Raw genomic sequence first — 24,471 nt, forward strand, 5'->3', positions numbered from 1 at the left:
CTGTATTTTTTGCGATATGGAATCCCTCAAGGCTCTATCCTCTCCCCTATTTTATTTAATATTTATTTAAGTCCTCTTGTTTCCTTAATTCAATTCTTTGGTTTAAGTACTTATGTTTGTGCATATGATATTCTCATTCTTCATTATACTTCTAGTAGTTCTCCGGATTTGTCTCTGCTTCTGTCATGTTTAGATAATGTTTTCCATTGGTTCATTGGTTGAATGAGCATCATCTTATGCTGAACCCAAATAAGACTATTGCTTTGTGGATTACTGGACAAGCATCTCCACCATCCATGATTCTTGTACAGTTCGTAGTATTCTTGTCTTTAATTCAGTGCATACTTTGTTTCATGCCTTCATTGGTTCAAAATTGAATTATTGTAATGTTAGATATGCCAACCTACCCAATGGACCTTAGGCGTGAAATACACAGCCAGGACATTCAAGGGAGATCTGCAAATGGGCAGGGGTGAGGACATATATGCAGGGAGGGAAAATAGACTCCCAGCATCCCAACTAAAACAGAGGGCCACAAAGACCATGAGAGGTGAGTTCTTCTATGGGTTTCTCCTTATGCGCATCCTGTGCCTCCCTTAAGGCATTAGCCTATTCCTATTTTTCTGGGCCTCCTTCTCCCTAGTTCCCATCTCAATGTATTTCCCTCGAATCACCACTTTCATGGCCTCCAAAAGTACAATCTCTCCCACATCTCCTGTGTCATTAAGTGCTTCCTTATGCTGTGTAATTCTATCCTGCTTATAATCGAAAGAGAAAAACGCCTATATTGTGACCCAAATCGGGAGATGGGCGTCTTTCTCCCGTGGGCACCCAAATCGGTATAATCGAAAGTCGATTTTGGGTGTTTCGAACTGCAATCCGTCGCGGAAACGGGTAAAGTTGACGGGGGCGTGTCAGAGGCGTGGTGAAGGCAGAACTGGGGAGTGGTTATCGGCCGAGGAGAGATGGCCGTCTTTAGCTGATAATCGAAAAAAAAAGGCGTTTTTACCGCGATTTTGGATCACTTTTTGTGGACCCTTTTTTTTTCACGAACAAGTCCCAAAAAAGTGCCCCAACTGACCAGATGACCACTGGAGGGAATCAGGACTGACCTCCCCTGACTCCCCCAGTGGTCAATAACCCCCTCCCACCAAAACAAAACCCCATGTTAAAAACTTTTTTTTCAGCCTCTATGCCAGCCTCAAATGCCGTACCCATCTCCATGACAGCAGAATGTGTTCTATCCTGTGACAGCCTTTCCCTGGTTCTGATGTGGCTCTCGGGTGAGTGTGACATCTTTTCTGTTATGTGCACTGCAGAGTCACATCAGCAATGCATTGTGGTTGGTGTAGGGTATTGGGCTCCGTGATTCCACTAGCTTGTGGCAAATGCTCACGATGTTGGTAGTTGGTAGGCTCTACTTCCATGGTGCTTTTCCCCCTGCTTACTGGATCAGAGTGTGCCCTATTTTGTTTCCGGTAGTCCATGAGGTAGTGGCCATTTTTGTAAACCAGTTTTAGATCCCTTTCACGTGTTAGCCACGTTACAGAACTTAGTTCTTACCTTGAATGTTGCTGACAGAGAGCATTGTACACCATTCTGCCAGCTCTGACCTACTGCTAATCTCAGTACCAGGAAAACTCTTTGCCAGTGGGGCACAACCTCTGATCTGCAGTTAAATGTGAGTAAGCGTGCTTATTCCAATAAAGGATGTTTTCAGAGAGATTAGTCTTCAGGTGTCAACTGGTGTGCCAATGTTATATAGCAGCAACAAGTCCTAGAGGCCTGCGTGTATGCAGGTCCCTGGAGCACTTTTAGTGGATACCGCAGTGCACTTCAGCCAGGTGGACCCAGGCCCATCCCCCCTACCTGTAACACTTGTGCTGGTAAATGGGAGGTCTCCAAAACCCACTGTACCCACATGTAGGTGCCCCCTTCACCCCTAAGAGCTATGGTAGTGTTGTACATTTGTGGGTAGTGGGTTTTGGGGGAGGAGGGTTGGGTGCTCAGCACCCGTGGTAAGGGAGCTATGCATGTGGGAGCGTTGTCTGAAGTCCACCGCACTGACCTCTAGGGTGCCCAGTTGGTGTCCTGGCATGTCAGGGGGGCGAGTGTACTACGAATCGTGGCCCCTGCCATGACCAAATGGCTCGGATTAGGACGTTCTTTCGAAAATATGGTCTGTCCCGCCTCTTCACGTACCCGTTTTCGGACATATACGCCCATGGAGATAGGCGTTCGCGGTCGATTATGCCCCTCCACGTGTATTAAGGCATGGTCCAAGCTAATGATTAAGCAAATTTCACATGTTTTAATGTCTCTCTCCAGACTGTAGTCTATCAGGAAGTAATGTATTCTGGAATAGGAGTTATAGCTGGAGGAGTAGCAGGTGTAGTCTCGGGTGTTAGGGTGTATTTGTCTGTAAATGTCTTTAAGGTTGTACTCTCAGCATATCTCTTTTATCTGGGGACCCACATCATGGTGGTGTCCCATCCTGCTAGATCTGTCTATTCCTGTGTCCATAACCAGGTTGAGGTCACCTGCTATGATTATGGGTAATAGTGTCACCCTTAGGAAGTTTAGTGCAACTTCTCGCTAGCTGCACTTCACCAGAAGTTGATTAAGCAAATTTTCAGAAACATAAACAACATAAGAAACTGGTCTAAGTTACAGTGTGTGTAGCAAGCTAGTCCCGGTGTAGAGTGGTGTATAGTCAGTCACCCTATGTATTAAAGGCTTGGGAGAAGAGCCAGGCTTTCACCTGCTTCCTGATGTAGAGGTAGTCTCAAGTTAGATGTAGCCCCTCTGGGAGTAAAATTTATATATAGTTGTAATAATATAAAAAAAGGAAGCCAAACATGATTACAATGAAGGATTTCCATATAAATGAAAATCACATAGTCCAGTAGAATGTTAAAGTTAGTGTTTTCCAAAATCACCAATCCAATAATGCTATTATATGTTACTTATTTTGAAACCACTGTATTGTGGAACGCTATGGGCAGAGCTGGTTAAGTATCTGTTTCAGAGCTGAACTCAGAGAAACTCATGCTGTAAGAGCATACAGGTACCTTTAAAAGAGGAGTGCTACACAGTGGCATATTTATTCAAGGTGCATGTGTTACATACACACCCCCTGTCAGAGCTGGCTCCCTGCCCATTCCTTAAAATCATCTCCGCTCCAGTCTTTGTCCGGTCAGCGGCACTCCTAGGCTGCCTGTGGCCTACACCGGGACTTTCTTTCAAAATCGTCCCGCCCATTCTGTTGCAGCTTCCTGTTTTGTGATGAGCGGGATGTTCAGAGAGCAAGTCCTGATGCAGGCCGCAGGTAGCCTATGTTTGCTGCTGCCACTGCCCGGGCGAAGACTGGAGCGGAGATGATTTTAAGGTACTGGGGGGAACACAGGAGATGCACCCCCTGATAAACATTCCTGGCTACACCACTGTTACTACAGATTATAGCAGAGTATTATTGTACATGAATATTTCTCCTAATGATAGAAGGCTATAATTTGGGACACAGTACCTTGTTTTAAAAATTAGTTCTACTTTTTATGGTGTTTAATGAGGCTTCTTGGTGGGAGGGAAGGAGGAGTCATGCTTAAGTGCTCCAGTAGGGAGAGCCTCACTTCTAATGTTACTCCAAGCCAAGCAGACAACTCCTACAGTGACGTTAACATATCATTGCAAAATTACTTTCTTTAAAGCATTTTTAGTGAATGTATAGCTTGGAGGATATGGAACTTCAAAATATAGATTGACAGACATAAGTTTTACTCCTGAAACCTAAACTAATATTTTTCTTTTCTCAGGGTTAGTGGCAGTGGCAGTGACAGAATGCCTTACCTTTGAAGATCGAATAAACATGTCAGCTAAATTGCGCTTGACGCCATCACTGATTCTTATCTGGAGCTTTACTGACCCCATACACCCTCAGGTATCTCAGTCTGCTGGGAGTTATTATTGCACAAAGTATTAGGAAAAAGCTCCACAGCTTAGAACTAGGTTGGAATGTTATGACTGACAAATTTAATGAAAACCTGAAACAAGAAACAACCACATTGAGGTGATCCTGACAAGAAGAATGTTTTATACAAAGAACAGTTGACTGTACCACATATTTTCTGTCCCTCTTGCAAGTTTTAAAACAAAGATGCTTGGGTTTCAGTAGGAACTCACTCCTTCATGTGCCAACTTTTACTTCCACTTGGACCTGAACAAAGAAAATCATAATTATAGGACTGTTTTTAGACCATAGTCTTTATCCTAGCACAAGAACTTTTAGAAGTTATACATTTCAAGGCCAACTCAAGCAGTAGAAGAATGAGTATACCAAGAGGACAATTCTATACCAGTGTGCCTTTTTTTAGACACCTAGAAGATGCCTATGTGGTGCCTACTGTATAAAGAAAAGTAACAGTTAAATACACACCTATAATTCAGGTGTGAGCACTTATACCAGCCATAGATTTGGTGTAATGCTCACGCCTGAATTGCTAAAAGATGCACATAAATTTTATTATTCTATAATTTATGTACATAACTGTGCACCTCGCTTACACTCTGCCCAGACTTCACCCATGTGTATGCCCACCTTCAAACTACAGGCTGTCACATTTATAGAATAGTGTGCAGCTAGAATATTGACTTTTACATGTGTATGTACACATTTGTGTAGGAGTAGTAGCCTAATGGTGGAGGAATAGCTTAATGGTTAGTTCGTTGAGCTGACAGCCTGGGGAACTGGGCTCAGTTCCCACTACAACAAAGTCATAGGATTGAAGATATATTTGCACCAGGGATTCTTCCAAACAGAGAGTATTTCTGAATTGAATAACTCAATCCTTCAGATCAGGAGAGCTGTGCCTAGTTGCTGAAAAACTGGTAAATAGATGTGGGTGGGTAAGTCTGTATATCTAAATGAATGTGTATGTGACAATATGTATGGTAAAAAGCAAGGAGGAGAAGATAAGCTCACTGGCAGGACCGAGGTAAAAAAAGGCATCTTCCTTCTTTCCTCACAGTACTCAAAAGGAAGGCATAAACAGAAACAAAGGGTCAGAGGCCAGGAGCACTGGTCTGAATATTGGCTGGTGTGGCCTGAAGTGTCACCAACCCTCCCTCCCACCTATCACAGAAGTACATCATCCCCCAATTCTGATCCCTCTTCTTTTCATCCCCCAATGAGGCATGATCCCCACTCCCAACTCCACCAATCCATACCCATTTCTCCCACCCACTGACAACAGCCTCCCCCCGGGACTACCAAAAATCTCTGGTGGTCCAGTGGGGATCTGCCCCTAAAAACTGCCTCTGGAAAATGGCTGCTGCGACTTCTAATAGCAGCCTTGCAGTACTTTAGTAGGGGGATTGGAAAGGGGGGGAATCTGGGGGAGGAGGGTTGGAGGGAGGGAGGGAGGGCAGATTGGAGGGGAGGATGTTCCAGGTGATGGGAGGGAGGGGGGATTGAAATTGGTAGCGAGAGGGCACCTGCATCCCTTATGTGGGTCCCTACCAATATTCAGTTGAGGCCTGCATAAGTGTTCCCCACCGTGCCCAGCAGATAGATAAAAAATCCAGATTGCACCGACACTGGAGAAGTGTTTGCATCAGTTGCACAACGTGGGGTTGGAGATCCAGCTGAGGAGTTGCTGTCGGATGAATCAACTGGTGGCCATTTGGAGGCCCCCATGGTGGTAACTCTGGAGTCCATTTGGACTGCTCTGCAAACTGTGAACTCTATTGTGATGAAGACATCAACGGAGGAGGTAACAACCTTGGCTGGGAAATTTGATTCCTTAAGTAAGACAGTGGAAACATTGAAAACTGATTTTTTTTGGGTCAAGTTGAACAAATTCGTTCAGAGGTTAAAAGTCTGCAAGAATTTAAGAATGCTGTGGCTGTGAATAGGAAGATTGAGTCTTTGGAAAACTATAATAGGAGGCTCAATTTACAAATTTTGAATTTTCCAAAAGCTCTGGCCACTTCTTCCTTGGATATCTTCAAAAAGTATTTAGTTAAAATATTGAAGTTTTCCCCTGATGCTTTGCCTCCAGTAAATAAGATTTATTATCTTCCAGTTTCTTTAAAAAAATGTCCAAGGTGAAATAGTTGGTTCGGAGCCTGAACCATCACTGAATTTGAAAAATATTTCTGCTATTTTAGAGGAGTGTATCATTGAATCCACAGTGTCTATGTTTTTTTAACAAGATGTTAATTCTGTAATGAAACAATAGATACTCTTAAGATCTTTTCTATGGTCAGAAGATAAGAATCTACCTGGATGTTGCTAAAATTACCCAAAAGAGGAGGAAAGCTTTCCTCTCAATGAGACTTGGAGGGGCATTTTCAAAAGGGACGTCCACGTTTCAATTTGGACATCCTTGCAAAACATCCCAATCCAGGGACGGGGAAACCCGTATTTTCAGAACAAGATGGAGGTCCATCTTTCATTTTGAAAATAACATCAGGGACGTCCAAATCCTTAAATTTGGTCATCCTTAGAGATGGACGTCCCTAGACATGGACATTTCTGATTTTCAGTGATTTTTGAAACCAAGAACGTCCATCTCAGAAATGACCAAATGCAAGCCATTTGGTCGTGGGAGGAGCCAGCATTTGTAGTGCACTGGTCCCCCTGACATGCCAGGACACCAACTGGGCACCCTAGGGGGCACTGCAGTGGACTTCATAAAATGCTCCCAGGTACATAGCTCCCTTACCTTGTGTGCTGAGCCCCCCAAAACCCACTACCCCAACTGTACACCACTACCATAGCCCTTACGGTTGAAGGGGGGCACCTAGATGTGGGCGCAGTGGGTTTGTGGTGGGTTTTGGGGGGCTTGCTGTTTCCTCCACAAACATAACAGGTGGGGGGGGGATGGGGCAGGGTCCGCCTGACTGAAGTGCACTCGCCCACTAAAACTGCTCCACGGACCTGCATACTGCTGTCATGGAAAAACAAAAGAGCAGATCAATAAGAGAGAAATATCAATTTATTATATGACAAAAATATTCAGAATCAGCCCGACACTGAATATTTTTGTCATATAATAAATTGATATTTCTCTCTTATTGATCTGCTCTTTTGTTTTTCCATTTTGGAGATTGCAGACCGGTTGTACTGCTGTCATGGACCTGAGTATGACATTTGAAGCTGGCAAAGAGGCTGGCATAAAATATTTTTAAAGATGTTTTTTGAGGGTGGGAGGGGGTTAGTGACCACTGGGGGAGTAATGGGAGGTCATCCTCGATTCTCTCCAGTGGTCATGTGGTAATTTTGGGTACATTTTTATGCCTTAGTCGTAATAAAAACAGGTCCAGGTGAAAACGTCCAAGTGTTCATCAGGGACATCCTTCTTTTTTTTGATTATGGGTCAAGGACATCCAAGTGTTAGGCACGCCAAAGTCCTGCCTTCTCTACGCCTCTGACACGCCCCCTTGAACTTTTGCAGTCCCTGCAACGGAGTGCAGTTGGAGATGTCCAAAATCGTCTTTCGATTATACCGATTTGGACATTTCTGTGAGAAGGACATCCATCTTCCGATTTATGTCGAAAATAGGGCGTCCTTCTCTTTCGAAGATGAGCCCAAAGAGGTCAAGGATTTGGGGTGTACTTTCCTATTGACTTTTCCCTGCAAATTAGGATCAGATATGCTCAATCTGAGTATGTAGTTTTTTTTTCCAGAGCAGTTACGCTTCTTTTTGAACTTGAAGTTATAGTGGATACAATAACTAATCCTGTGTATTAGTATATGATCTTGAGATTGTACCTGTTAAGCCTTGTGTTAAGCTATTGTTATCTTCTGTTTATCTCCTATATATTTTGACTGTCTCCTTCCCCTATTTCCTTTTTGTGGTCTAAGGAGGGATTTATTTTTATATGAAATATTGTTTTGCTGTATTCAATTATTGCCTGTATTTCTATTTCCAAGAGTTGTCTTGATAATTGTCTATAAATGAATAAATATAAAATAAAAAAAATCACAGGTCAGGAATCTTGGGATACTGCTAGATTCATCACTCACTCTGATCCCGCAAATTCAAACAACCATTGAAAATTGTCTCTATCACCTATGGCAGCTGTGAAATCTCTCTCCATATATTGAAAAGACAAGTCTGACCACAGTGGTCAATGCCATGATAACATCATGACTAGACTACTGTAATGCCCTGTACACTGGCCAAACCAAAAAGTTTGTGTCAGCTCCAACTAATTCAGAATGCTGCAGCACAACTGATAGAAGGCTGCAAGTGGTGTAACCACATCACACCCTTCCTGCAAAAGCTACCCTTGCTACCAGTACCTTACAGGGCTAAATTTAAAACTCTGTGTTTGATATTCAATGTCCTCAGACAAAAAGAATAAGTTAGCCCTTTACACACCTTTAAGACCTCTGAGGTCCTCTCAAGAATCATCACTATCTGTACCCTCGTCAAAAGAAATTGTACGATGTGTTACCCACCAGCGAGCCTTCTCAGGAGTAGCTCTCACAAACTGGAATTTACTCCCAGAGGGGCTACGTATAACTCGAGACTACCTCTACTTCAGGAAGCAGGTGAAAGCCCGGCTCTTCTCCCAAGCTTTTAATACATACAGCGACTGACTATACACTCATTCTGCACCTGGACTAGTTCCTTATCTCTTGCTTAACTATACAAAAAACTTGCCTTGAGTTTAGCTAAACATTAAATTATCCCAACTGACTCTGTACCACGCATCTTGTTCCCATCACGTATTTGCTGTTGGTCCCTCAGCTATATGGTAAACCGTATTGTAGAAAATCTGTTGTTGAATGTTCTAATGCATGCTTATTAGGTGTATCATTAATATTATGCTAACATCATATTATATCTCTGGTATTTGAATTCCAGTGCTGTTAAGTGTGTACTGTTTCACAGTAGTTCTATTATTAGGTTTCAGTTTACTGTTTTAAAGTTTGCCTCATTTATTGTATTTATTTATTCTTGGTTATTTTACTATTGTTGTTCTGTTAACAAAATTGTAAGTTTTATGTTACCTGCTGTACACTGTGGAAAACAAACCAGCAGATCAGTATAATATCCAAAAAGACTTTATTGAGGATACCGTGTATGAAACAAATGCCCGACACAGGCCGTGTTTCACCCAACAATAGGGCTGCGTCAGGGGCTAGTCTGTATCTTTCTTAAATAATAAAGATACAGACTAGCAGGCTATTCATTGTCTATCTGGCGTCATCCAGGATATCCTATTTTATGCTGCTCATGCTGGTTTTTTATGAAGAAGATTCCTTATATTCTTGTTTTGACATATAATTTGATACCGATCTTATTTAAGAAAGATACAGACTAGCCCCTGACGCAGCCCTATTGTTGGGCGAAACACGGCCTGTGTCGGGCATTTGTTTCATACACGGTATCCTCAATAAAGTCTTTTTGGATATCATACTGATCTGCTGGTTTGTTTTCCACGTTGGATTTTGCAGATCGTTTGCCTTGTTGCTTTCTGAGACCTGCTGTACACTGCCTTGGGTGAATCTCTTCATAAAGGCAGTTAACAAATAATAATAAATAAATAAATAAGAACAATGAGAAAAGATCTACAGCACTTCTAAGTCTGATCCATCCACATCAGCATCAGAGGCATCAGTCTCTAGGGTCCAGGTGCTGCACTTGATACTAGAGTATTTTTCCTGCCCTCTCCCTCCTTCAACAGCCCAGCATTTCTCCTTCCCCACCCATAGTCCATCATTTGTCTCCCCCCCCCCCCCCCCCCCATGGACCAGCATTTCTCCTTCCTCCCCCTCCATGGTCCAGCATTTGTTCTTCCCGCACCCTCCATGGACCAGCATTTGTCCTTCTCCTCCCTCCCCAGCTGGTCATCCAGCATCTCCCCTTGCCTCTCAGCGCCCCCCCCCCCCCCCCCCAGCTCAGTAAAATGACCCCAGAATCATTGAAGCTAAAAGGCCGGTATTTCAAATTAGGTGATGGGATGGATTCTGCAGGAGGGCTCGTTTTATTAAGTTAGGAGGATGTGTCTTTCTTTGTTTTGCAGTTTGATTTCTTGCATTTCTAGTTTCTCTGGCACGCTGCTTCCATATTGTTGGGGACTTGGAATTACATAGAATGCATTGTTTTTTTCTGGGTTACTTAAATAAGTGTTTGTATTTGGTGTTGTATTTAATAGTTCAATAAATATAAAGTAAAAAGAAGACATTTGTTCAACTATAAAACCAATGAAAAGAAAACACAGAGGTAAAAAGAAGCATGTTATGTTGCACACAACAGATCTGTAGTGCTCCATGCTTGTGCTATATTATCAGGCTGAAGGACTGATTGTTCTCATATAATTGTTTTTCCTTTCTGCAGTTGATACTTGAATGTCCTGACGACATTTTCTGCTTTCAGTTTTGTCCAAGTGATCCCAATATCATAGCTGGAGGCTGTATAAATGGACAGGTACTGCTTTTTCTTTCATTTGTCTGCATTTTTCTAGTTTTATTCAGAGCTCTTTTTTGATTTTTGTATCTTGCATTGTGAGGTAATTTTATAAAAGATTTATCACATGTAAGGGCTTCGTTATGTACATAAAAGGGGTTTTCTAACATTTCCCCAGGGGTTACATGTGTGAAAGTATATGCGGTGCCAAGAAGGTACATACTTTTGTACATCCTGCATTGTAGGCATGTTAAGGAGCAGGATTTAGGCAGAGCACAGGCAGAGTGGCAATTTACATGCACTGTTTATAAAATACTGTGTTATCTTAGGATATGCAATTAATCTTTATGAATATCACTCTGATTCATCCCCAAAAAATGTGTTGGATCATGAACCTCAGTTGTACCGCACTGCATCCATCAACTCACATGCAGAGACTTATGTACTCCAATCGTCATCGGCTCAATATCCTCCACCTCCTTTTAATAAATTTCCTTATATCTTTACTTTTAAATGTTTCATCAGATCGTTTTTAATTTTAACATATATTCAATACTCATCTTAAAGAAGAAACTCTTATCAGCTATAGGGGCACTCTTCTTCCAACACTGCATGTGTTTCGCTAGACGCTTTATCAAGGAAGGTCCCCTAGAAGAAAGAGTTATCTTGTCCATCTTGTTTCGATAATATGGGTTTCCCCGCCCCTCCATCAGGACGTTTCGCAAGGACATCCTCCACAAAACGTAGGTGTCTCTTTTGATTATGCCCTTCTAAGTGATCCAGCACTAACTCAACTGTTATCCAATTAGCGCACATTACCTAGAACCTGCTAGCAGGATAATGTTTCCAAGCCCCTGCCATGTCCATGCCACACCTCTCAGAAAACAATCCCTAACGTGCAGGCTCACTAACATGTTAGCGAGGCTGCCATAAGATGTCGTAGCAGCCATTTTGAAGATGCTGCCTCTAGGGGCAGGAGCGAGTGGGCTTCACACCTGCCCCATCACCCCTTACTGGACCACCAGGGATCTAAGATAGACCCGGGGGGCCTATCCAGACCAGGGGGTGGGGTTTGAAGGGACTTTCCATGGGGAAGAGGTTTTTAAATGTTACAGGCTGGGTGAGGGGGAAGGAAAGGAGGGTGACTGTTTTGGAGGGCAGGTGGGGGCTCAGAACCCCACAAATCTTTTAAATCCGAATATGAATTCTCTACACTTGACTGCTTAATCTACTCTGTCACTTATGAACTTTAATGCAATACCTTTTTGTATTTCTCATTCCGGAAATGGCGATCGTCATTACAGAATAATGTAAGCCACATTGAATCTGCAAATAGGTGGGAAAATGTGGGATACAAATGCAACAAATAATAATAATAAATAGTTATGGGGGTCATGACTGGTATTCAGCCGGGGCCCACATAACTATTATGCAGCCCCAGCTGAATATCGATCTGGTCTTGCTTAAGCTCTGAGGACTAGCAGTGGGATAGTTAGCCCTGGATATTCTGTGCGGGCCCATACATGAATATGTACTGAATATCCAGGGCTAATTTAGCCAGCCACAGTTAGTGTTTTAAAAAAAAATAATAAAGCTGACCGCTGCAAGCTGAATATTACCCCTATGTTTAAAGTATCAAGATGAATGATTTTTTTTTTGTTGTTGTTTTGTTAAAATACAGCAGGATATTTCTAAAAAGCATTAATAAATAGTCCCCACTGAGATTGATGGGGCCTTTCAATAAACAATAGGTGTTAACCCAGCCTATAGTTACTTTTAAAATCTTAGGCCTCCAAGCCATGAAGTATTTGTATTGTGATTTGCTATTGTGTATGTTATAAAAGTTATGCTTTACACTTTTAATTTAAAGCATGAAATATTCTTCATTTACTGCTTCTTTTCTCTTTAGGTTGTGTTATGGGATATTTCTGAGTATGAAGAAAGATTACACAGTACCAAACCATCTAGAAGCAAGAACGTAACCACTGTGGTTAGTTGTGTGTAAACAATAAAGGAAAAAAGAAATGTAAAGTTAGAATGTACACAAATAAATTTACTTTAGTTTGGAGTTATATGCCGTTTGAGGGCAATGTTCCAAGGTGTTTACCTGGATAGTAAGGAATTTGCCTGGGTAAATTTTATTTATTTAGATTTTGCTCACACCTTTTTCAGTAGTAGCTCAAGGTGAGTTACATTCAGGTACTCTGGATATTTTTCTGTCCCAGGAGGGCTCACAATCTAATTTTATACTTGAGGCAATGGAGGATTAAGTGACTTGCCCACAATCACAAAGAGCAGTAGTGGGTCTTGAACTGTCCACCTCTGGATTGCAAGACTGGTGCTCTAACCATTAGGCCACTCCTCCACTCTGATTAGCCGTTTTAAAACTGCCCTCATTTAGGGAGGCCCTTTTACTGAAGGGTGTTTTGCACTTAGGGCTAGATTCTATATATGGTGACCAGTGGCGTAGCAAGGGGGGCTGCCACCCGGGGCGGGGCAGTTCGCCGTTGCACCCCCCCCCCCGGGTGCAGCACGATGACACCCCCCCTCGGCGCATCGACACCCCCCCTCCCAACCCACTGCCTACCCTCCTCCGTGCAACCAGCTCCCTACCTTTAAAAAAAATATCGGAATCTGAGGCAAGGCGCAGCGCCTCGCGCCTGCACGTAAAAGAAATGTGGACCATCTCATCGGACCTTCTCTCGCTCTCTCTGTCCCGCCCTTGCGGAAATAGGAAGTTGCGTCAGCGGAGGGCGGGACAGATAGAGCGAGGGAAGGCCCGATGAGATGGACCACATTTCTTTTATGTGCAGGTGTGAGGCGCTGCGCCTCGCCTCGGATTCCAATATTTTTTTTAAAGGTAGGGAGCTGGTTGCACGGAGGAGGGTAGGCATTGGGTCGGGGGGGGTGTCATCGTGCTGCACCCGGGGGGGGGGGGGAGATGGCAGGGAGCACCCCCCCTGAGCTGACACCCGGGGTGGACCACCCCTCCCGCCCCCCTTGCTACGCCACTGATGCTGACTAAAATATAGGCGTGTCCGATTTACATGCCTAGCTGTATTCTATAAACTATGTCTACATTCAGATGCAGTTTATAGAATAGCACATAGGCCAAGTGGACACGCCTAGATTTAGGTGCAGCCATTTAGGCCAGTGAAAAGCTGGTGTAAATGCCTGTGCTTAAATCTGGGCACAGTCCCCTGAATTCTATAACCATGAGCATAGGTTATAGGGGTTGATTGCCCTGACACTTCCACAATCCTCCCATTGCTTAGGAGGTGCTAAGTGTTTCCACATTAACCGGGGAAATATACCGCACGTAAATCTGAATGTTAATGTACAACTCCTTCTTGATGCAGCATTAGTTTTGGGCTTGCTGCACATTAAAATTCTGCATTGCACGTTAAGTCCAAATCTTAACACATTTTTGCAGAAGAGCCTCTTAATGTAGCTAAAAATACACCCAGGGTTCCACAGCTACTGCAGGGTCTTATTTACTAGGTAATTTTAGTAAATAGGCCTTGTAATTTTAGCCAGCTTGAGAGCAGACATGGGGTGGGCCACTGAGGTATTGGATCAGCCAGCCTGTTGCTCTGCATGGCAACAACTATTAAGTAGCGCTGGGAGGGGGTTGGGATATGAAGGTTTATTTTGAAGTTCAGAGCCAAAAAGATTTTATATAGTATTTTCAAATCTATATGCATTATTTCCCATACAATGTTTTCCTGCAGAAAAACAGGTGCAAAGTTGCTTAGTATTTTGTTCCTGTGGTAATGTTCAAATGGAAAGTACATGTGTACTCTCTAACTATATACCTATATATAGGTTGACATTTGAAAAGCTCACCTGTAGATGTATGTTTGAGTTACAGTGCATTGTGTTTCTATGACAGTATTTCTTTCTTTCTTTCTTTCTTTCTTTCTTTCTTTCTTTCTTTCTTTCTTTCTTTCTTTCTTTCTTTCTTTCTTTCTTTCTTTCTTTCTTTCTTTCTTTCTTTCTTTCTTTCTTCATTTATTGGGATTTATTAACTGCCTTTATGAAGAGAGTCACTTAATAAAAATCTAAAAGGGTAATATACAGCCAGCAGTGTTCAGCAATTCCTAAAAACTGTTCCACCAGCAGCTAAATTAGAGCCAGATATTCAGTTCCAGCCTCTGTCCCACAAATGACAAGATGGATTTGAATAGGCTTTGACGGCAACTCCTGTAGTTGGAATATAAGGATACAGCCGGATGGACTTCTATGGTCTATGTCCCTGAAACAACAAAGAAAGATCATGATCACGTGTATAATATCACATTCATTGTTGATTGAATCTAGAATTGAGAATGAATGAGACTGTTAGGCAGACTGGATAGACCGTTCAGGTCTTATCTGCAGTCACTTATTATGTTACTACTGACACTGAATGCCCGAGTCTGGGGCAGCCACCGGGAGTTACCTGGGTGCAGGGCCGTGCCAACGCGGTAAGCGAGGTAAGCGAGGTAAGCGTGTCAGGGGGGCGCCGTCCTCTGGGGGGCGCCCCGCCGTGCCACGCTTGCCTCGCCCTCCCGCTCCCGTGTCGCAACTGCCCGCCCTCTTCTCCCCCCAACAAATATCTTTTAAATTTACCTCGTCCGGCTGGCAGGGCAGCGAACAGCGCAGCGTCAGTGAAGGAGGCGGCGCTCCGACGTCTCTACTGGTCTTCCCTTCGCTCAATGTCCCGCCTTCTTCTGATGTCAAGGAAATGACGTCAGAAGAAGGCAGGACATTGAGCAAAGGGAAGACCAGTAGAGTCGTCGGGAGCGCCGCCTCCTTCACTGACGCTGCGCCGTTCGCTGCCCTGCCAGCCGGACGAGGTAAATTTAAAAGAGATTTTGTTGGGGGGAGAAGAGAGCGGGCAGTTGGGACATGGGAGCGGGAGGGCAGGGGAGAGAGGACAGTGATCATCTTCACAGGGGGGGCGGCACCCGATCCCCTGCGGGGGGGGGGGGGGCGCCACCCGATCCCTTGCAGGGGGGCGCCACCCGATCCCTTGCAGGGGGGCGCCACCCGATCCCTTGCAGGGGGGCGCCACAGACCCTTGGCACGGCCCTGCCTGGGTGTCACTGATATTCAGTGGCGGTTCACGGATAACTACCCGGTAAACTCGGGAAAGCCTTTTTTCTGTCCTAAGTTTACTGAATAGTCATCTGGGTACTGCGCTGAATATCAGCAGTGCCGAGGTAATGCCTGGCTTCAGCCTGACTCTGTCCTCGGACCACTCCAGCACTGCCTGGATAATACCATGACAGTTACAACTGATACACTGCCTGGCCTGGTCAGTACTAGGTAATCAGGTAGGAGCACTGAATAATAACCAAAATCAAACATTAGCCATTAGTCTCAGATAGGTCTATTGGAAAACATATCCTAAACACAAAACATTACATTAAAATCTCTTGTATACCGCGCATAACTTTGATAATTCGGTGTGCTTTAACAATAAGATAAGCCAGATATACCTGGGAATTTACAGTTATTAAAAACAATTTGTTTCATATTGTTCAAGTGCTCTTTATTGTTTTATGTCAGTTTTGCTATAGGTTTTATTTTCAGATTTATTTATTTATTTGGCTTTATTAACCGCTTTTATGAAGAGATTCAGATTGTAGAAAAGGTGTGATACAATAATATGGTATATAGCAGGCTTGTTCAACCAACGCCCGTGGGCCAAACTCTGGCCCACCAAGTGCTTTTTTCTGGCCCTCAGAGGCTTAGCAATCCTTGTGGTGCTTACAGCAAAATTCCTGCTTCAGAGCCATGACTTGGTGCCCTGTAAGCTTGAGCCACATGGTGCCAAACATTCAGGTTAGTCTTGTGGTTTCAAGTCTTATGAGACTTGAAACCATGAAACCAAACCGAATTTCCACAACCATGCAGCCCAAGCTTGCGCTGTGTCTTCTGCAGCTGAAGCCATGTGAGGGGAAAAACACTGGGTGAAGACCATTGGGGGGGGGGGGGGAACATGAGAGAGAGTGAGACTGGGTGGAGTCTGGGGAGGGGACAACGCTCTATTGTATTTTGCCACTACTTGATGAAATGTGGCAAAATACGATGGTTTTTGTTTTGGCCCTCCAAATGATACAAGATATGAAATGTGGCCCTCGATAGGAAAAAGTTGGAGAAGCCTGGTATATAGAATGGTTATTATGGCAGACTGGCAGTGCAGAATATTGGATGAAAATAAAATTCAGATATTGCTCTTTTTTTGTTTCCTTTTAAACTGCATTCAGAATATAGCATTTTCAGTTATTATCTTTTACAAATCTTTTAGAGAGGATTAGAAGCAAAAACTACAGCTGCAGCACAATTTGTGAGATACTGTGCGTTGTCTTCCATAGAATTTGGGCATAAAGCACTGATAACAGATCTCCACTGGCTACCAGACCTCTTTGAGGTAAATGTTTAATATTACTTCTTACATTTCTAAAAATAATAATAATAATAATAATAATAATAATAATATTAAAGCATTTGAAGCACTTAGGGGGCATTTCTATTGAACAGGCACTAACATTTATGTGCCGATTATGTGTGTAGATGTTTAGAATAATGGTATAGGCACACTTATGTGTGTACATACTACTACTACTTATCATTTCTATAGCGCTACTAGACGTACGCAGCACTGAACACTAGAACATGAAGAGACAGTCCCTGCTCAACATAGGCACATGAATGCCAAAATTCTGCACATCACTGTTCTGTAAATATGTGCATATCTTACTTAGCATGCTGGGCAGTGTCTGAGTGGAATGTGGGCAGAATTCACACTTACACGCATAACTTATAGACTACTGTAAGTTACACATGTATCTTTGGCATTTAGGCATGTACACCAGCTCATGACTGGCATAAGTTCTTGTGCCTATCTAGCAAACACATGTATATATCTGGTTATGCTAGTGTTCTATAAAGGAAAAGTAAATGCCTACTATCCTTTAAAGAATAGTCACCACATAGGCACCCTTGGGCCCCTAAACATAGTCATGCTGTTATAAAATTATCCCCCAAATATATTATCTAGAATAAGGAGACAGTTCCAGTTATCAAATAGTTTTTGCCAATAGAATCTAAAATAATTTGTAAGCACTTGAAGATGAAAATTGTTACTTTTTGATCTATAAATGCATTTGATATTTATGTAATGTCTGTTGAAATAAATTGCATAGTCTCTATAGACAACTGATAAAAAGATTAGAAAAAATAGAAAGAAATATTCAATGGAACTTAATTTATCTTCATTATTTTTGGCTTCTTGAGAGTGAATGGTGAAAACAATTTGAGTTGCAAATCTTTGGAAGGTATTATATTTTTAAAAAGTGGGGAAAGTATGCAGAGCATGACTCATGGAATTCTTTCCAATCCCTCTGCATGTGTTGTGTGTGTACATATGTGTGCATGACATGGCAGTTGGAGGTGCTGGTTTTTGAGGGTATGACAGTTGGAAGCATCATGAGGCAGTTGCCAGGAGTGTAGGTTTTGTGATTGGAGCAGTTTGTGGGGTGCTGGGGCAGTTGTGGGTGTGGGTGCAGTTTGTGGGATGGTGGGATAGTTGTGGAGAAGAGTGGGGAAGTCTATATAGTGCCAGTGGCAGCTGCAGTGGATAGTTTTTGGGATTAGGGGAGCTAGTGGGGTACTGGAGCAGGTTTTATTTATTTATTTATGTGTGGCATTTATACCCTGCTCTTTCCCGCTCGATAGCAGGTTCAGTGCGGCTTACAAAGTATGGTACAAAGTATCACAGAGATGATACAAAGTATGGAACAAGGTGTCGCAGAGATGACATAATTACATAGAGTAGGGCAATAATAAGAGATGTGGGGAAGGGATTGTAGTGTGGGTAATACTAATGGTGTGGAATTATGTTTGAGAATTAGGACGGGTCTTTTGGGTAGGCTTGTTTGAAGAGGTAAGTCTTCAGCAGTTTTCGGAAGGGTAGGTGTTCAGTGGTTTTTCGGATGTGTCGAGGTATGGCATTCCAGAGTTGGCTGCCTATGACAGAGAAGTTGGATGCGTAGTAGGTTTTGTATTTGAGACCTTTGCAGTTAGGAAGATGAAGATTGAGATATGTTCTAGAAGTTCTGGTCCAGTTCCTGGCTGGAAGATCGATCAGGTTGGACATGTAGCTTGGAGATTCGCCATTGAGGATCTGTGGATCATTGTGTGGGCTTTGAAGTTTATACATCCTTGATTGGGAGCCATTGAAGTTTTTCACAAAGTGGTGTTGCACTTTTGAATCGTGATTTGCCAAAATGAGTCTAGCTGCTGTGTTTTGGGCGGTTTGGAGTTTTTCATGATTTGGGCTTGGCATCCAATGTAGATGCTGTTGCAATAGTCGGCATGGGTGAGCACTGTGGATTGTACTAGATTTCGGAAAGTTTTCTGTGGAAGGTATGGCTTCAAGGGGATAGCTGTTGGGTCATTATTTTTGAGGTTGGGGCAGTTTGTAGGGTCATGGAACAGTTGCAGGGGTATTTTGGGGGGTGGAAAAGTTGCAGGGAAAGGGTTATTCTGGGGTTGTGAAGGCCATTTACAGGATTGGGAGAGTAGAGAATGGGGAGATGTCAGTTTGAAAGGAGGAATTTCCTAACCACTATGTTTCACTGGTTTCGCTGTATATTTTATTATTTATTTATTTATTTTTTGTTACATTTGTACCCCGCGCTTTCCCACTCATGGCAGGCTCAATGCGGCTTACATGGGGCAATGGAGGGTTAAGTGACTTGCCCAGAGTCACAAAGAGCTGCCTGTGCCGGGAATCAAACTCAGTTCCTCAGTTCCCCAGGACCAAAGTCCACCATCCTAACCACTAGGCCACTGTATATCAGGGGCATAGCTAAGGTTGGGCCTGGGTGGGCCCGGGCCCACCCAATTTGGGCCCAGGCCCACCCAATCACAAACATCGTGAGTTCGCGACAGCAGCAGCATGGCAGGGACGGCACCCGCATGGCGCACCCGCTAGCTGATCTCGGGCTCCGACGGACAGAGTCTCCAGCCGCACGGCAGCCCGATTCATCTCACTCAGGCCCGCCGGTCTCGCCCACACCACCCAAGCAGACACACGCATCGCGGCCTAGCGCTCAGCTGATCAGGCTCACTGCAACATCAGCCCGGCCCGCCTACTAGGCGCCCTACCTTCGGGAGTGCAATGCAGCGCGCCAGTACCACTCACTGACTGGAGGAATCTGGACATCGCTGTGCGCGGCCTTGCTCTCGCCTCTCCTTCCGCTCGTGGTCATGGCATCTGAGGGTACACAGGGCAGGCAGGCTAAAAAAAAAATTGCTGCACGTGCACGCACGCACGTAGGTGCGAGGCGAGCCTCAGCTGGTCCTACCTGCATGTGGGGGAAAGAAAAGTTCAGAAGATCATTCCAGAAGGCAAGGCAGAAAGTCCCAGTGTCTCCTCCTCCTCTCTTACTGCCAGTGCCAAGAGGTAAGCAGCAGCCCAGCCCAGCCCAGCCCAGCAGGAGCAGGTAATAAAATTGTAAATGCTTTCTTTTTCATCATAAAAATCATCATGTATATTTTTTTAAATTAAGCTGGGGCCTTGCCTGGGCACTATTAAAATTTATTGTTGTGGAATTTCTGGGTGGGGTAACCACTTCACTGCCTAGGGCAAAAAATGTATATATTTAATGATTAAAATATACCTTTTTTGCCCTGCAGTGAAGAGCCCACCCCGAAGCCCACCACCATGACCTGCCAGCATTTTGATTATTCTTTGTAATCAAATGATGGCTGTGGTCTGGTAGTGGGCTTCTGGATTGGGGGGGGTAGACATTTCACTGCCGGTGCCTAGGGCAATGAGGAGCCCATCTCCACCCAAAAATTCCCCAACAATAAATTTTAATAGTGCCAAGCTAGCTTATTTTAAAAAGTTGTCTTCTCTCATTTTGGTGGGTTTTTGGGTGGGATGGTCTCTGCAGTGCCTAGTTTAAAATTAAAATTAAAAAAAAGTGTAGGCATCGGCGGTTTTTCTCTGGGTGGACCAGTGCGTGCAGAAAAATTCCATAGGGGGTGGGTAGGAGTAGGACAGGGCTGATGCTAGGCTACAGGGAGGAGTGGGGTGAAGGATAGAGCTGATGTTTCGCTATGGGATGGATGGTGGGGAAGGGAAGGATTGATACTGGGCTACAGGGATGGATGGGGAGCGGGGGTAAGGTAGAGAAGGGAAGGGCTGATGCTGAGCTATGGGGATAGATAGAGATTATTGAAGGAATGCTGATGCCAGGCTGCCTGGGATGAATCTGGTAGGGTAGGGAAGGTCTTTATGTTTTTGTAATATGTTTTAAAATTAATGTGTGTTGAATTGTGATCTGTTTAGTACTGCAGAGATAATGTGGCATAAAAATTTAGTAACTAAATCAATAAATTTATAATTTTTGCTCCTTTATTCTGTAATTGATGAGGGTTGGTCTGTGGTCTGCATGTGACCATGAGCAGATGAGAGTTTCTGCTGGCATGTGGCTTTTTCCCACTCATGGCAGGCTCAATGCGGCAGGCAATGGAGGGTTAAGTGACTTGCCCAGAGTCACAAGGAGCTGTGCCTGAAGTGGAGTCTGGCTTTTCCAATGGGATGTGTATTGCTGTTGTGTTTGTTGTGTATATTCACTGCTGCCTTTTTAAAGGTACTGTTATTGGAACTGGTGCTATCGTTTGCAATATAGGCTCTAAGAAAGCCTCTTTGCAGGATCACAAAGTACTTGGCAACAAAGTGATTTTGTGTTACTATTATGAGGTGCTACTACAATTGTGAATACATTGTTCAGGATTGTGGGTGTGCTAAGTTTTAGTAAAAGGGCCACTTTATTATGCTTCTGCTACCTATGTTGTTGGATGTGTTATTATTATTGTTACATTTGTATCCCACAGTTTTGCAGGCTCAATGTGGCTTACATGTAACCGTCAATGGTGTTAACCAATTCTGGTCTGAACAAATACATGGTATGAATGAATACAAAGTGATACTGTTGTAGAATGAGATGCATCTATGGTAGGTACAATTGGGAGAACTTAGAGAGGGAAGGGGGAAGAAGAGTCAGGTAATGTCTGTTTACGGTCTTTGGTTACATTGTGTTGCAAGTGTCCAGTATTTTTATGTTGGGTCGGTGGGGTATGCTCTTCTGAACAGGTCTGTCTTTAGTGCTTTCTGAAAATTTAGGTGTGGTCGAGCGTAGTTTTACTGCTTTGGCAATGCGTTCCATAGTTGTGCGCTTAGGTAGGAAAAGCTGGATGCATATGTGGATTTGTATTTGAGTCCTTTATGTAATGTAAACTCAGAAGATCCTTATCACAAAACTACTGAAGTTATTATGATTTTAGCTTCGAGGAGAGAAAATCCCGGAAGTGTTCCAGAGATAAATATATTCCTGATAGTGTTCCTTATTCTGCCCCCATGGCAAAACAGAGTTCATTACTAAACTACTTCAAAAAACCACGTATAGAGGAGCATGGTGAGGATGCAGATAGAATTGAAAAACCACATCTAGAGGAGCATGGTGAGGATGCTGTTCCCTCAACAAGTTCTACTTTATGCTCACAGATCAGTAAACCTGGTGTGCAACCGATGGAATTACTTTCAGATTTATCTGACATTGATGAACCACCAAAACAGCCAAAGTTACAGGCTTTCCCAGTTTGTACAATTAGTGGCAAGTCCCGAAGTTTTCATCTCACTGGTATGATAAATTTTGCTGGCTGGAATACAGTGCAAGCCAGGATGCAGTGTTTTGCAAAGCGTGCAGACATTTTTCTGATACCCGGGCTGAAGAAACTTTCACAAGAACTGGCTTTAGAGATTGGAAGCACATGAATCAGAGCTGCTCAAAACATGAATCCAGCAAGGCACACTGTCTTGCACTAGGAAAATTTGAAGACTACAGACAAAGTCACTTACCAGGAGGTCGGGGAAACATTTTCAATCAACTAAACCAAGATGCCATGAACTTTTCTTTAGTTGAAAGGAATTGTGAACACATCAAAGTAGTACTTGATATTGTGATATTCTGTGCCATTAAGCGGACACAGAGAGACAGAAGAAGCCTTAAATAAAGGAACTTTTTGGAAATGTTCAAACTCCTTAGCAAATATGACGACAGTATCAAAAGTCGCCTTGAAAAACTTCCAAAGAATGCAACTCTAATGAGCCCAGATATTCAGAATGAACTGTTAGAATCTGCCACTATACTACTGTTACGCAAAATCAAATCCGAAATACATGAAACCGATAATACATACTATGCAATCCTGGGTGATGAATGCAAAGATCTCTCTAAATGTGAGCTTGTTGCAGTATGTGTCAGGTACCTACACAAAGGGATAATAAAGGAAAGGGCAGTTGGATTTCTTGATACTGCAGACATGACAGCAAATGGGATTTCTGATAAAATCATAAAAGTGATTGAAGTGCTTGAATTAGATCCAGAGTTATGTGTTGGCTTCAGCTTTGATGGAGCATCTGTGAAGTCTGGAAACAAAGGAGGTGTTCATGTCATTTTGAAACGCACGTTTCGGCGGGCTGTTTATGTGCACTGTAATTCTCATCGCCTCAATCTGGTTCTCTGCACAGCATCTAAAGCATGTCCCTCTGTTAGCACATTTTTTGAAATTCTGAACTCCTTGCATAGTTTTATGACAGGTACATATAGGCATGCTCGATTTTTGGAAGTACAGAAACAACTGCATCCTGATAGACCATGTCTTGAACTTGAACGATCAACAGACACAAGGTGGAGCTCAAAATCTGGCTCTGTGAAAAAATTATTGATACTTTTTGATGTTATTCTTGAAGTACTTGCTGAATTTTCAAATGCTGCTGGACAGACAAAACTAGATTCCTTATCACTTCTACAGCATATAGAGACAAAGAAATTCTTATTTCTGGCAGTTACATTTGGGAAATTATTTGAAAGCAGTGATTTTGCCACAAAAGGACTACAGAGTGCCACGTTGTCTGTTACAGATTGCATAAATCTTATAGAGTGTCTAAAAGAAACTTTTGTTCAGTTTAGGGAGAACACATCAAATGACTTTGATAAAGTTCTTAAATTAACAGAGGATCACATGGAGAAAAATGATATTGAAAAGTGGGATGTTTCTTCCTCTCGAAAGACAAAGCTACCTATAAAGTTTGGTGATTCATTGGTTTTTTCCACTTTGGGTAAATCTTCTTCTGTGCAAAGCAATGAAGATTTGAGACATCTGTGGAATGAGATTATTGACTGCCAGCTAAGTGAACTGAATAATCGTTTTCAAGATGATGCTTATGGAATGATGACTGCTTCTGCTGCCTGTATGCCAACATCTGAGGCCTTTGGCCGAAGAGAGAGTCTATTGCCCCCGTGTACATTATATGGCATTACCAAAGAGGAGGCTGAATTAACAGTGTTTGTTCAGCATCTAAAACGCAAAGTAGTAGAAGGTATAAATTTTCCATCTTTAATTGAAGTACTAGACAGCTGCAATGTGGACATTTTCCCAAATGTCAGTGCCCTTTTAAGAGTACTTATCACTCTGCCGATGTCAACTTGCACTGTGGAACGATTGTTTTCAACTGTAAACAGGATCAAAATGGCATCAAGAGCCTCAATGCTTACCAGTCGCCTCCATAATCTGTCACTGTTATCATTTGAAAGAGAACTGTGTGATTCATTGGACTATGACAGAATTATTGATATATTCAACACCAAAAGACGGCGCCTCATTCTTTAGTGAGCATAGTTTCATTCTTTAGTGAGCATAGGTTCTCAACTTAATTTGCTACATACTATTATACAGCTTTGGAATTGTACATTTATGCACTTACTGTTTTTATATTAAAGCACACTACACTGTTCTATTTAAATAGTTACACTTCTTGAATATATATAACCACACCTGTACTTTGTTCTTGGTTTTTATTTTAAACTGTTTGTTTTTACAAATGTCCCTAGCCTTCAGGCGAAACATGGTCATGTTGGATCATTTTCAATAAAGTATTTTTGGTTTGTTCTTCGTCTGTGATTCGTTCTGTCCTTTGATATACATTTC

General features: G+C 42.9%; 1 protein-coding gene across 1 annotated transcript in view; it reads left to right on the top strand.

The window, feature by feature from the left end:
• WDR63 (WD repeat domain 63) overlaps positions 1–24,471 on the top strand; it is a 153,140-nt gene that overhangs the window by 89,100 nt on the left and 39,569 nt on the right. Inside the window, exons 10-13 of the mRNA XM_030206324.1 lie at positions 3,813–3,937; positions 10,351–10,440; positions 12,329–12,409; positions 16,715–16,837. Of these exons, the coding sequence (XP_030062184.1) occupies positions 3,813–3,937; positions 10,351–10,440; positions 12,329–12,409; positions 16,715–16,837 (419 nt within the window). The remainder of the gene's footprint in view (positions 1–3,812; positions 3,938–10,350; positions 10,441–12,328; positions 12,410–16,714; positions 16,838–24,471) is intronic.

Source organism: Microcaecilia unicolor, chromosome 6, assembly GCF_901765095.1.
Source record: "Microcaecilia unicolor chromosome 6, aMicUni1.1, whole genome shotgun sequence".
In the NCBI taxonomy this organism is placed as follows: domain Eukaryota; kingdom Metazoa; phylum Chordata; class Amphibia; order Gymnophiona; family Siphonopidae; genus Microcaecilia; species Microcaecilia unicolor.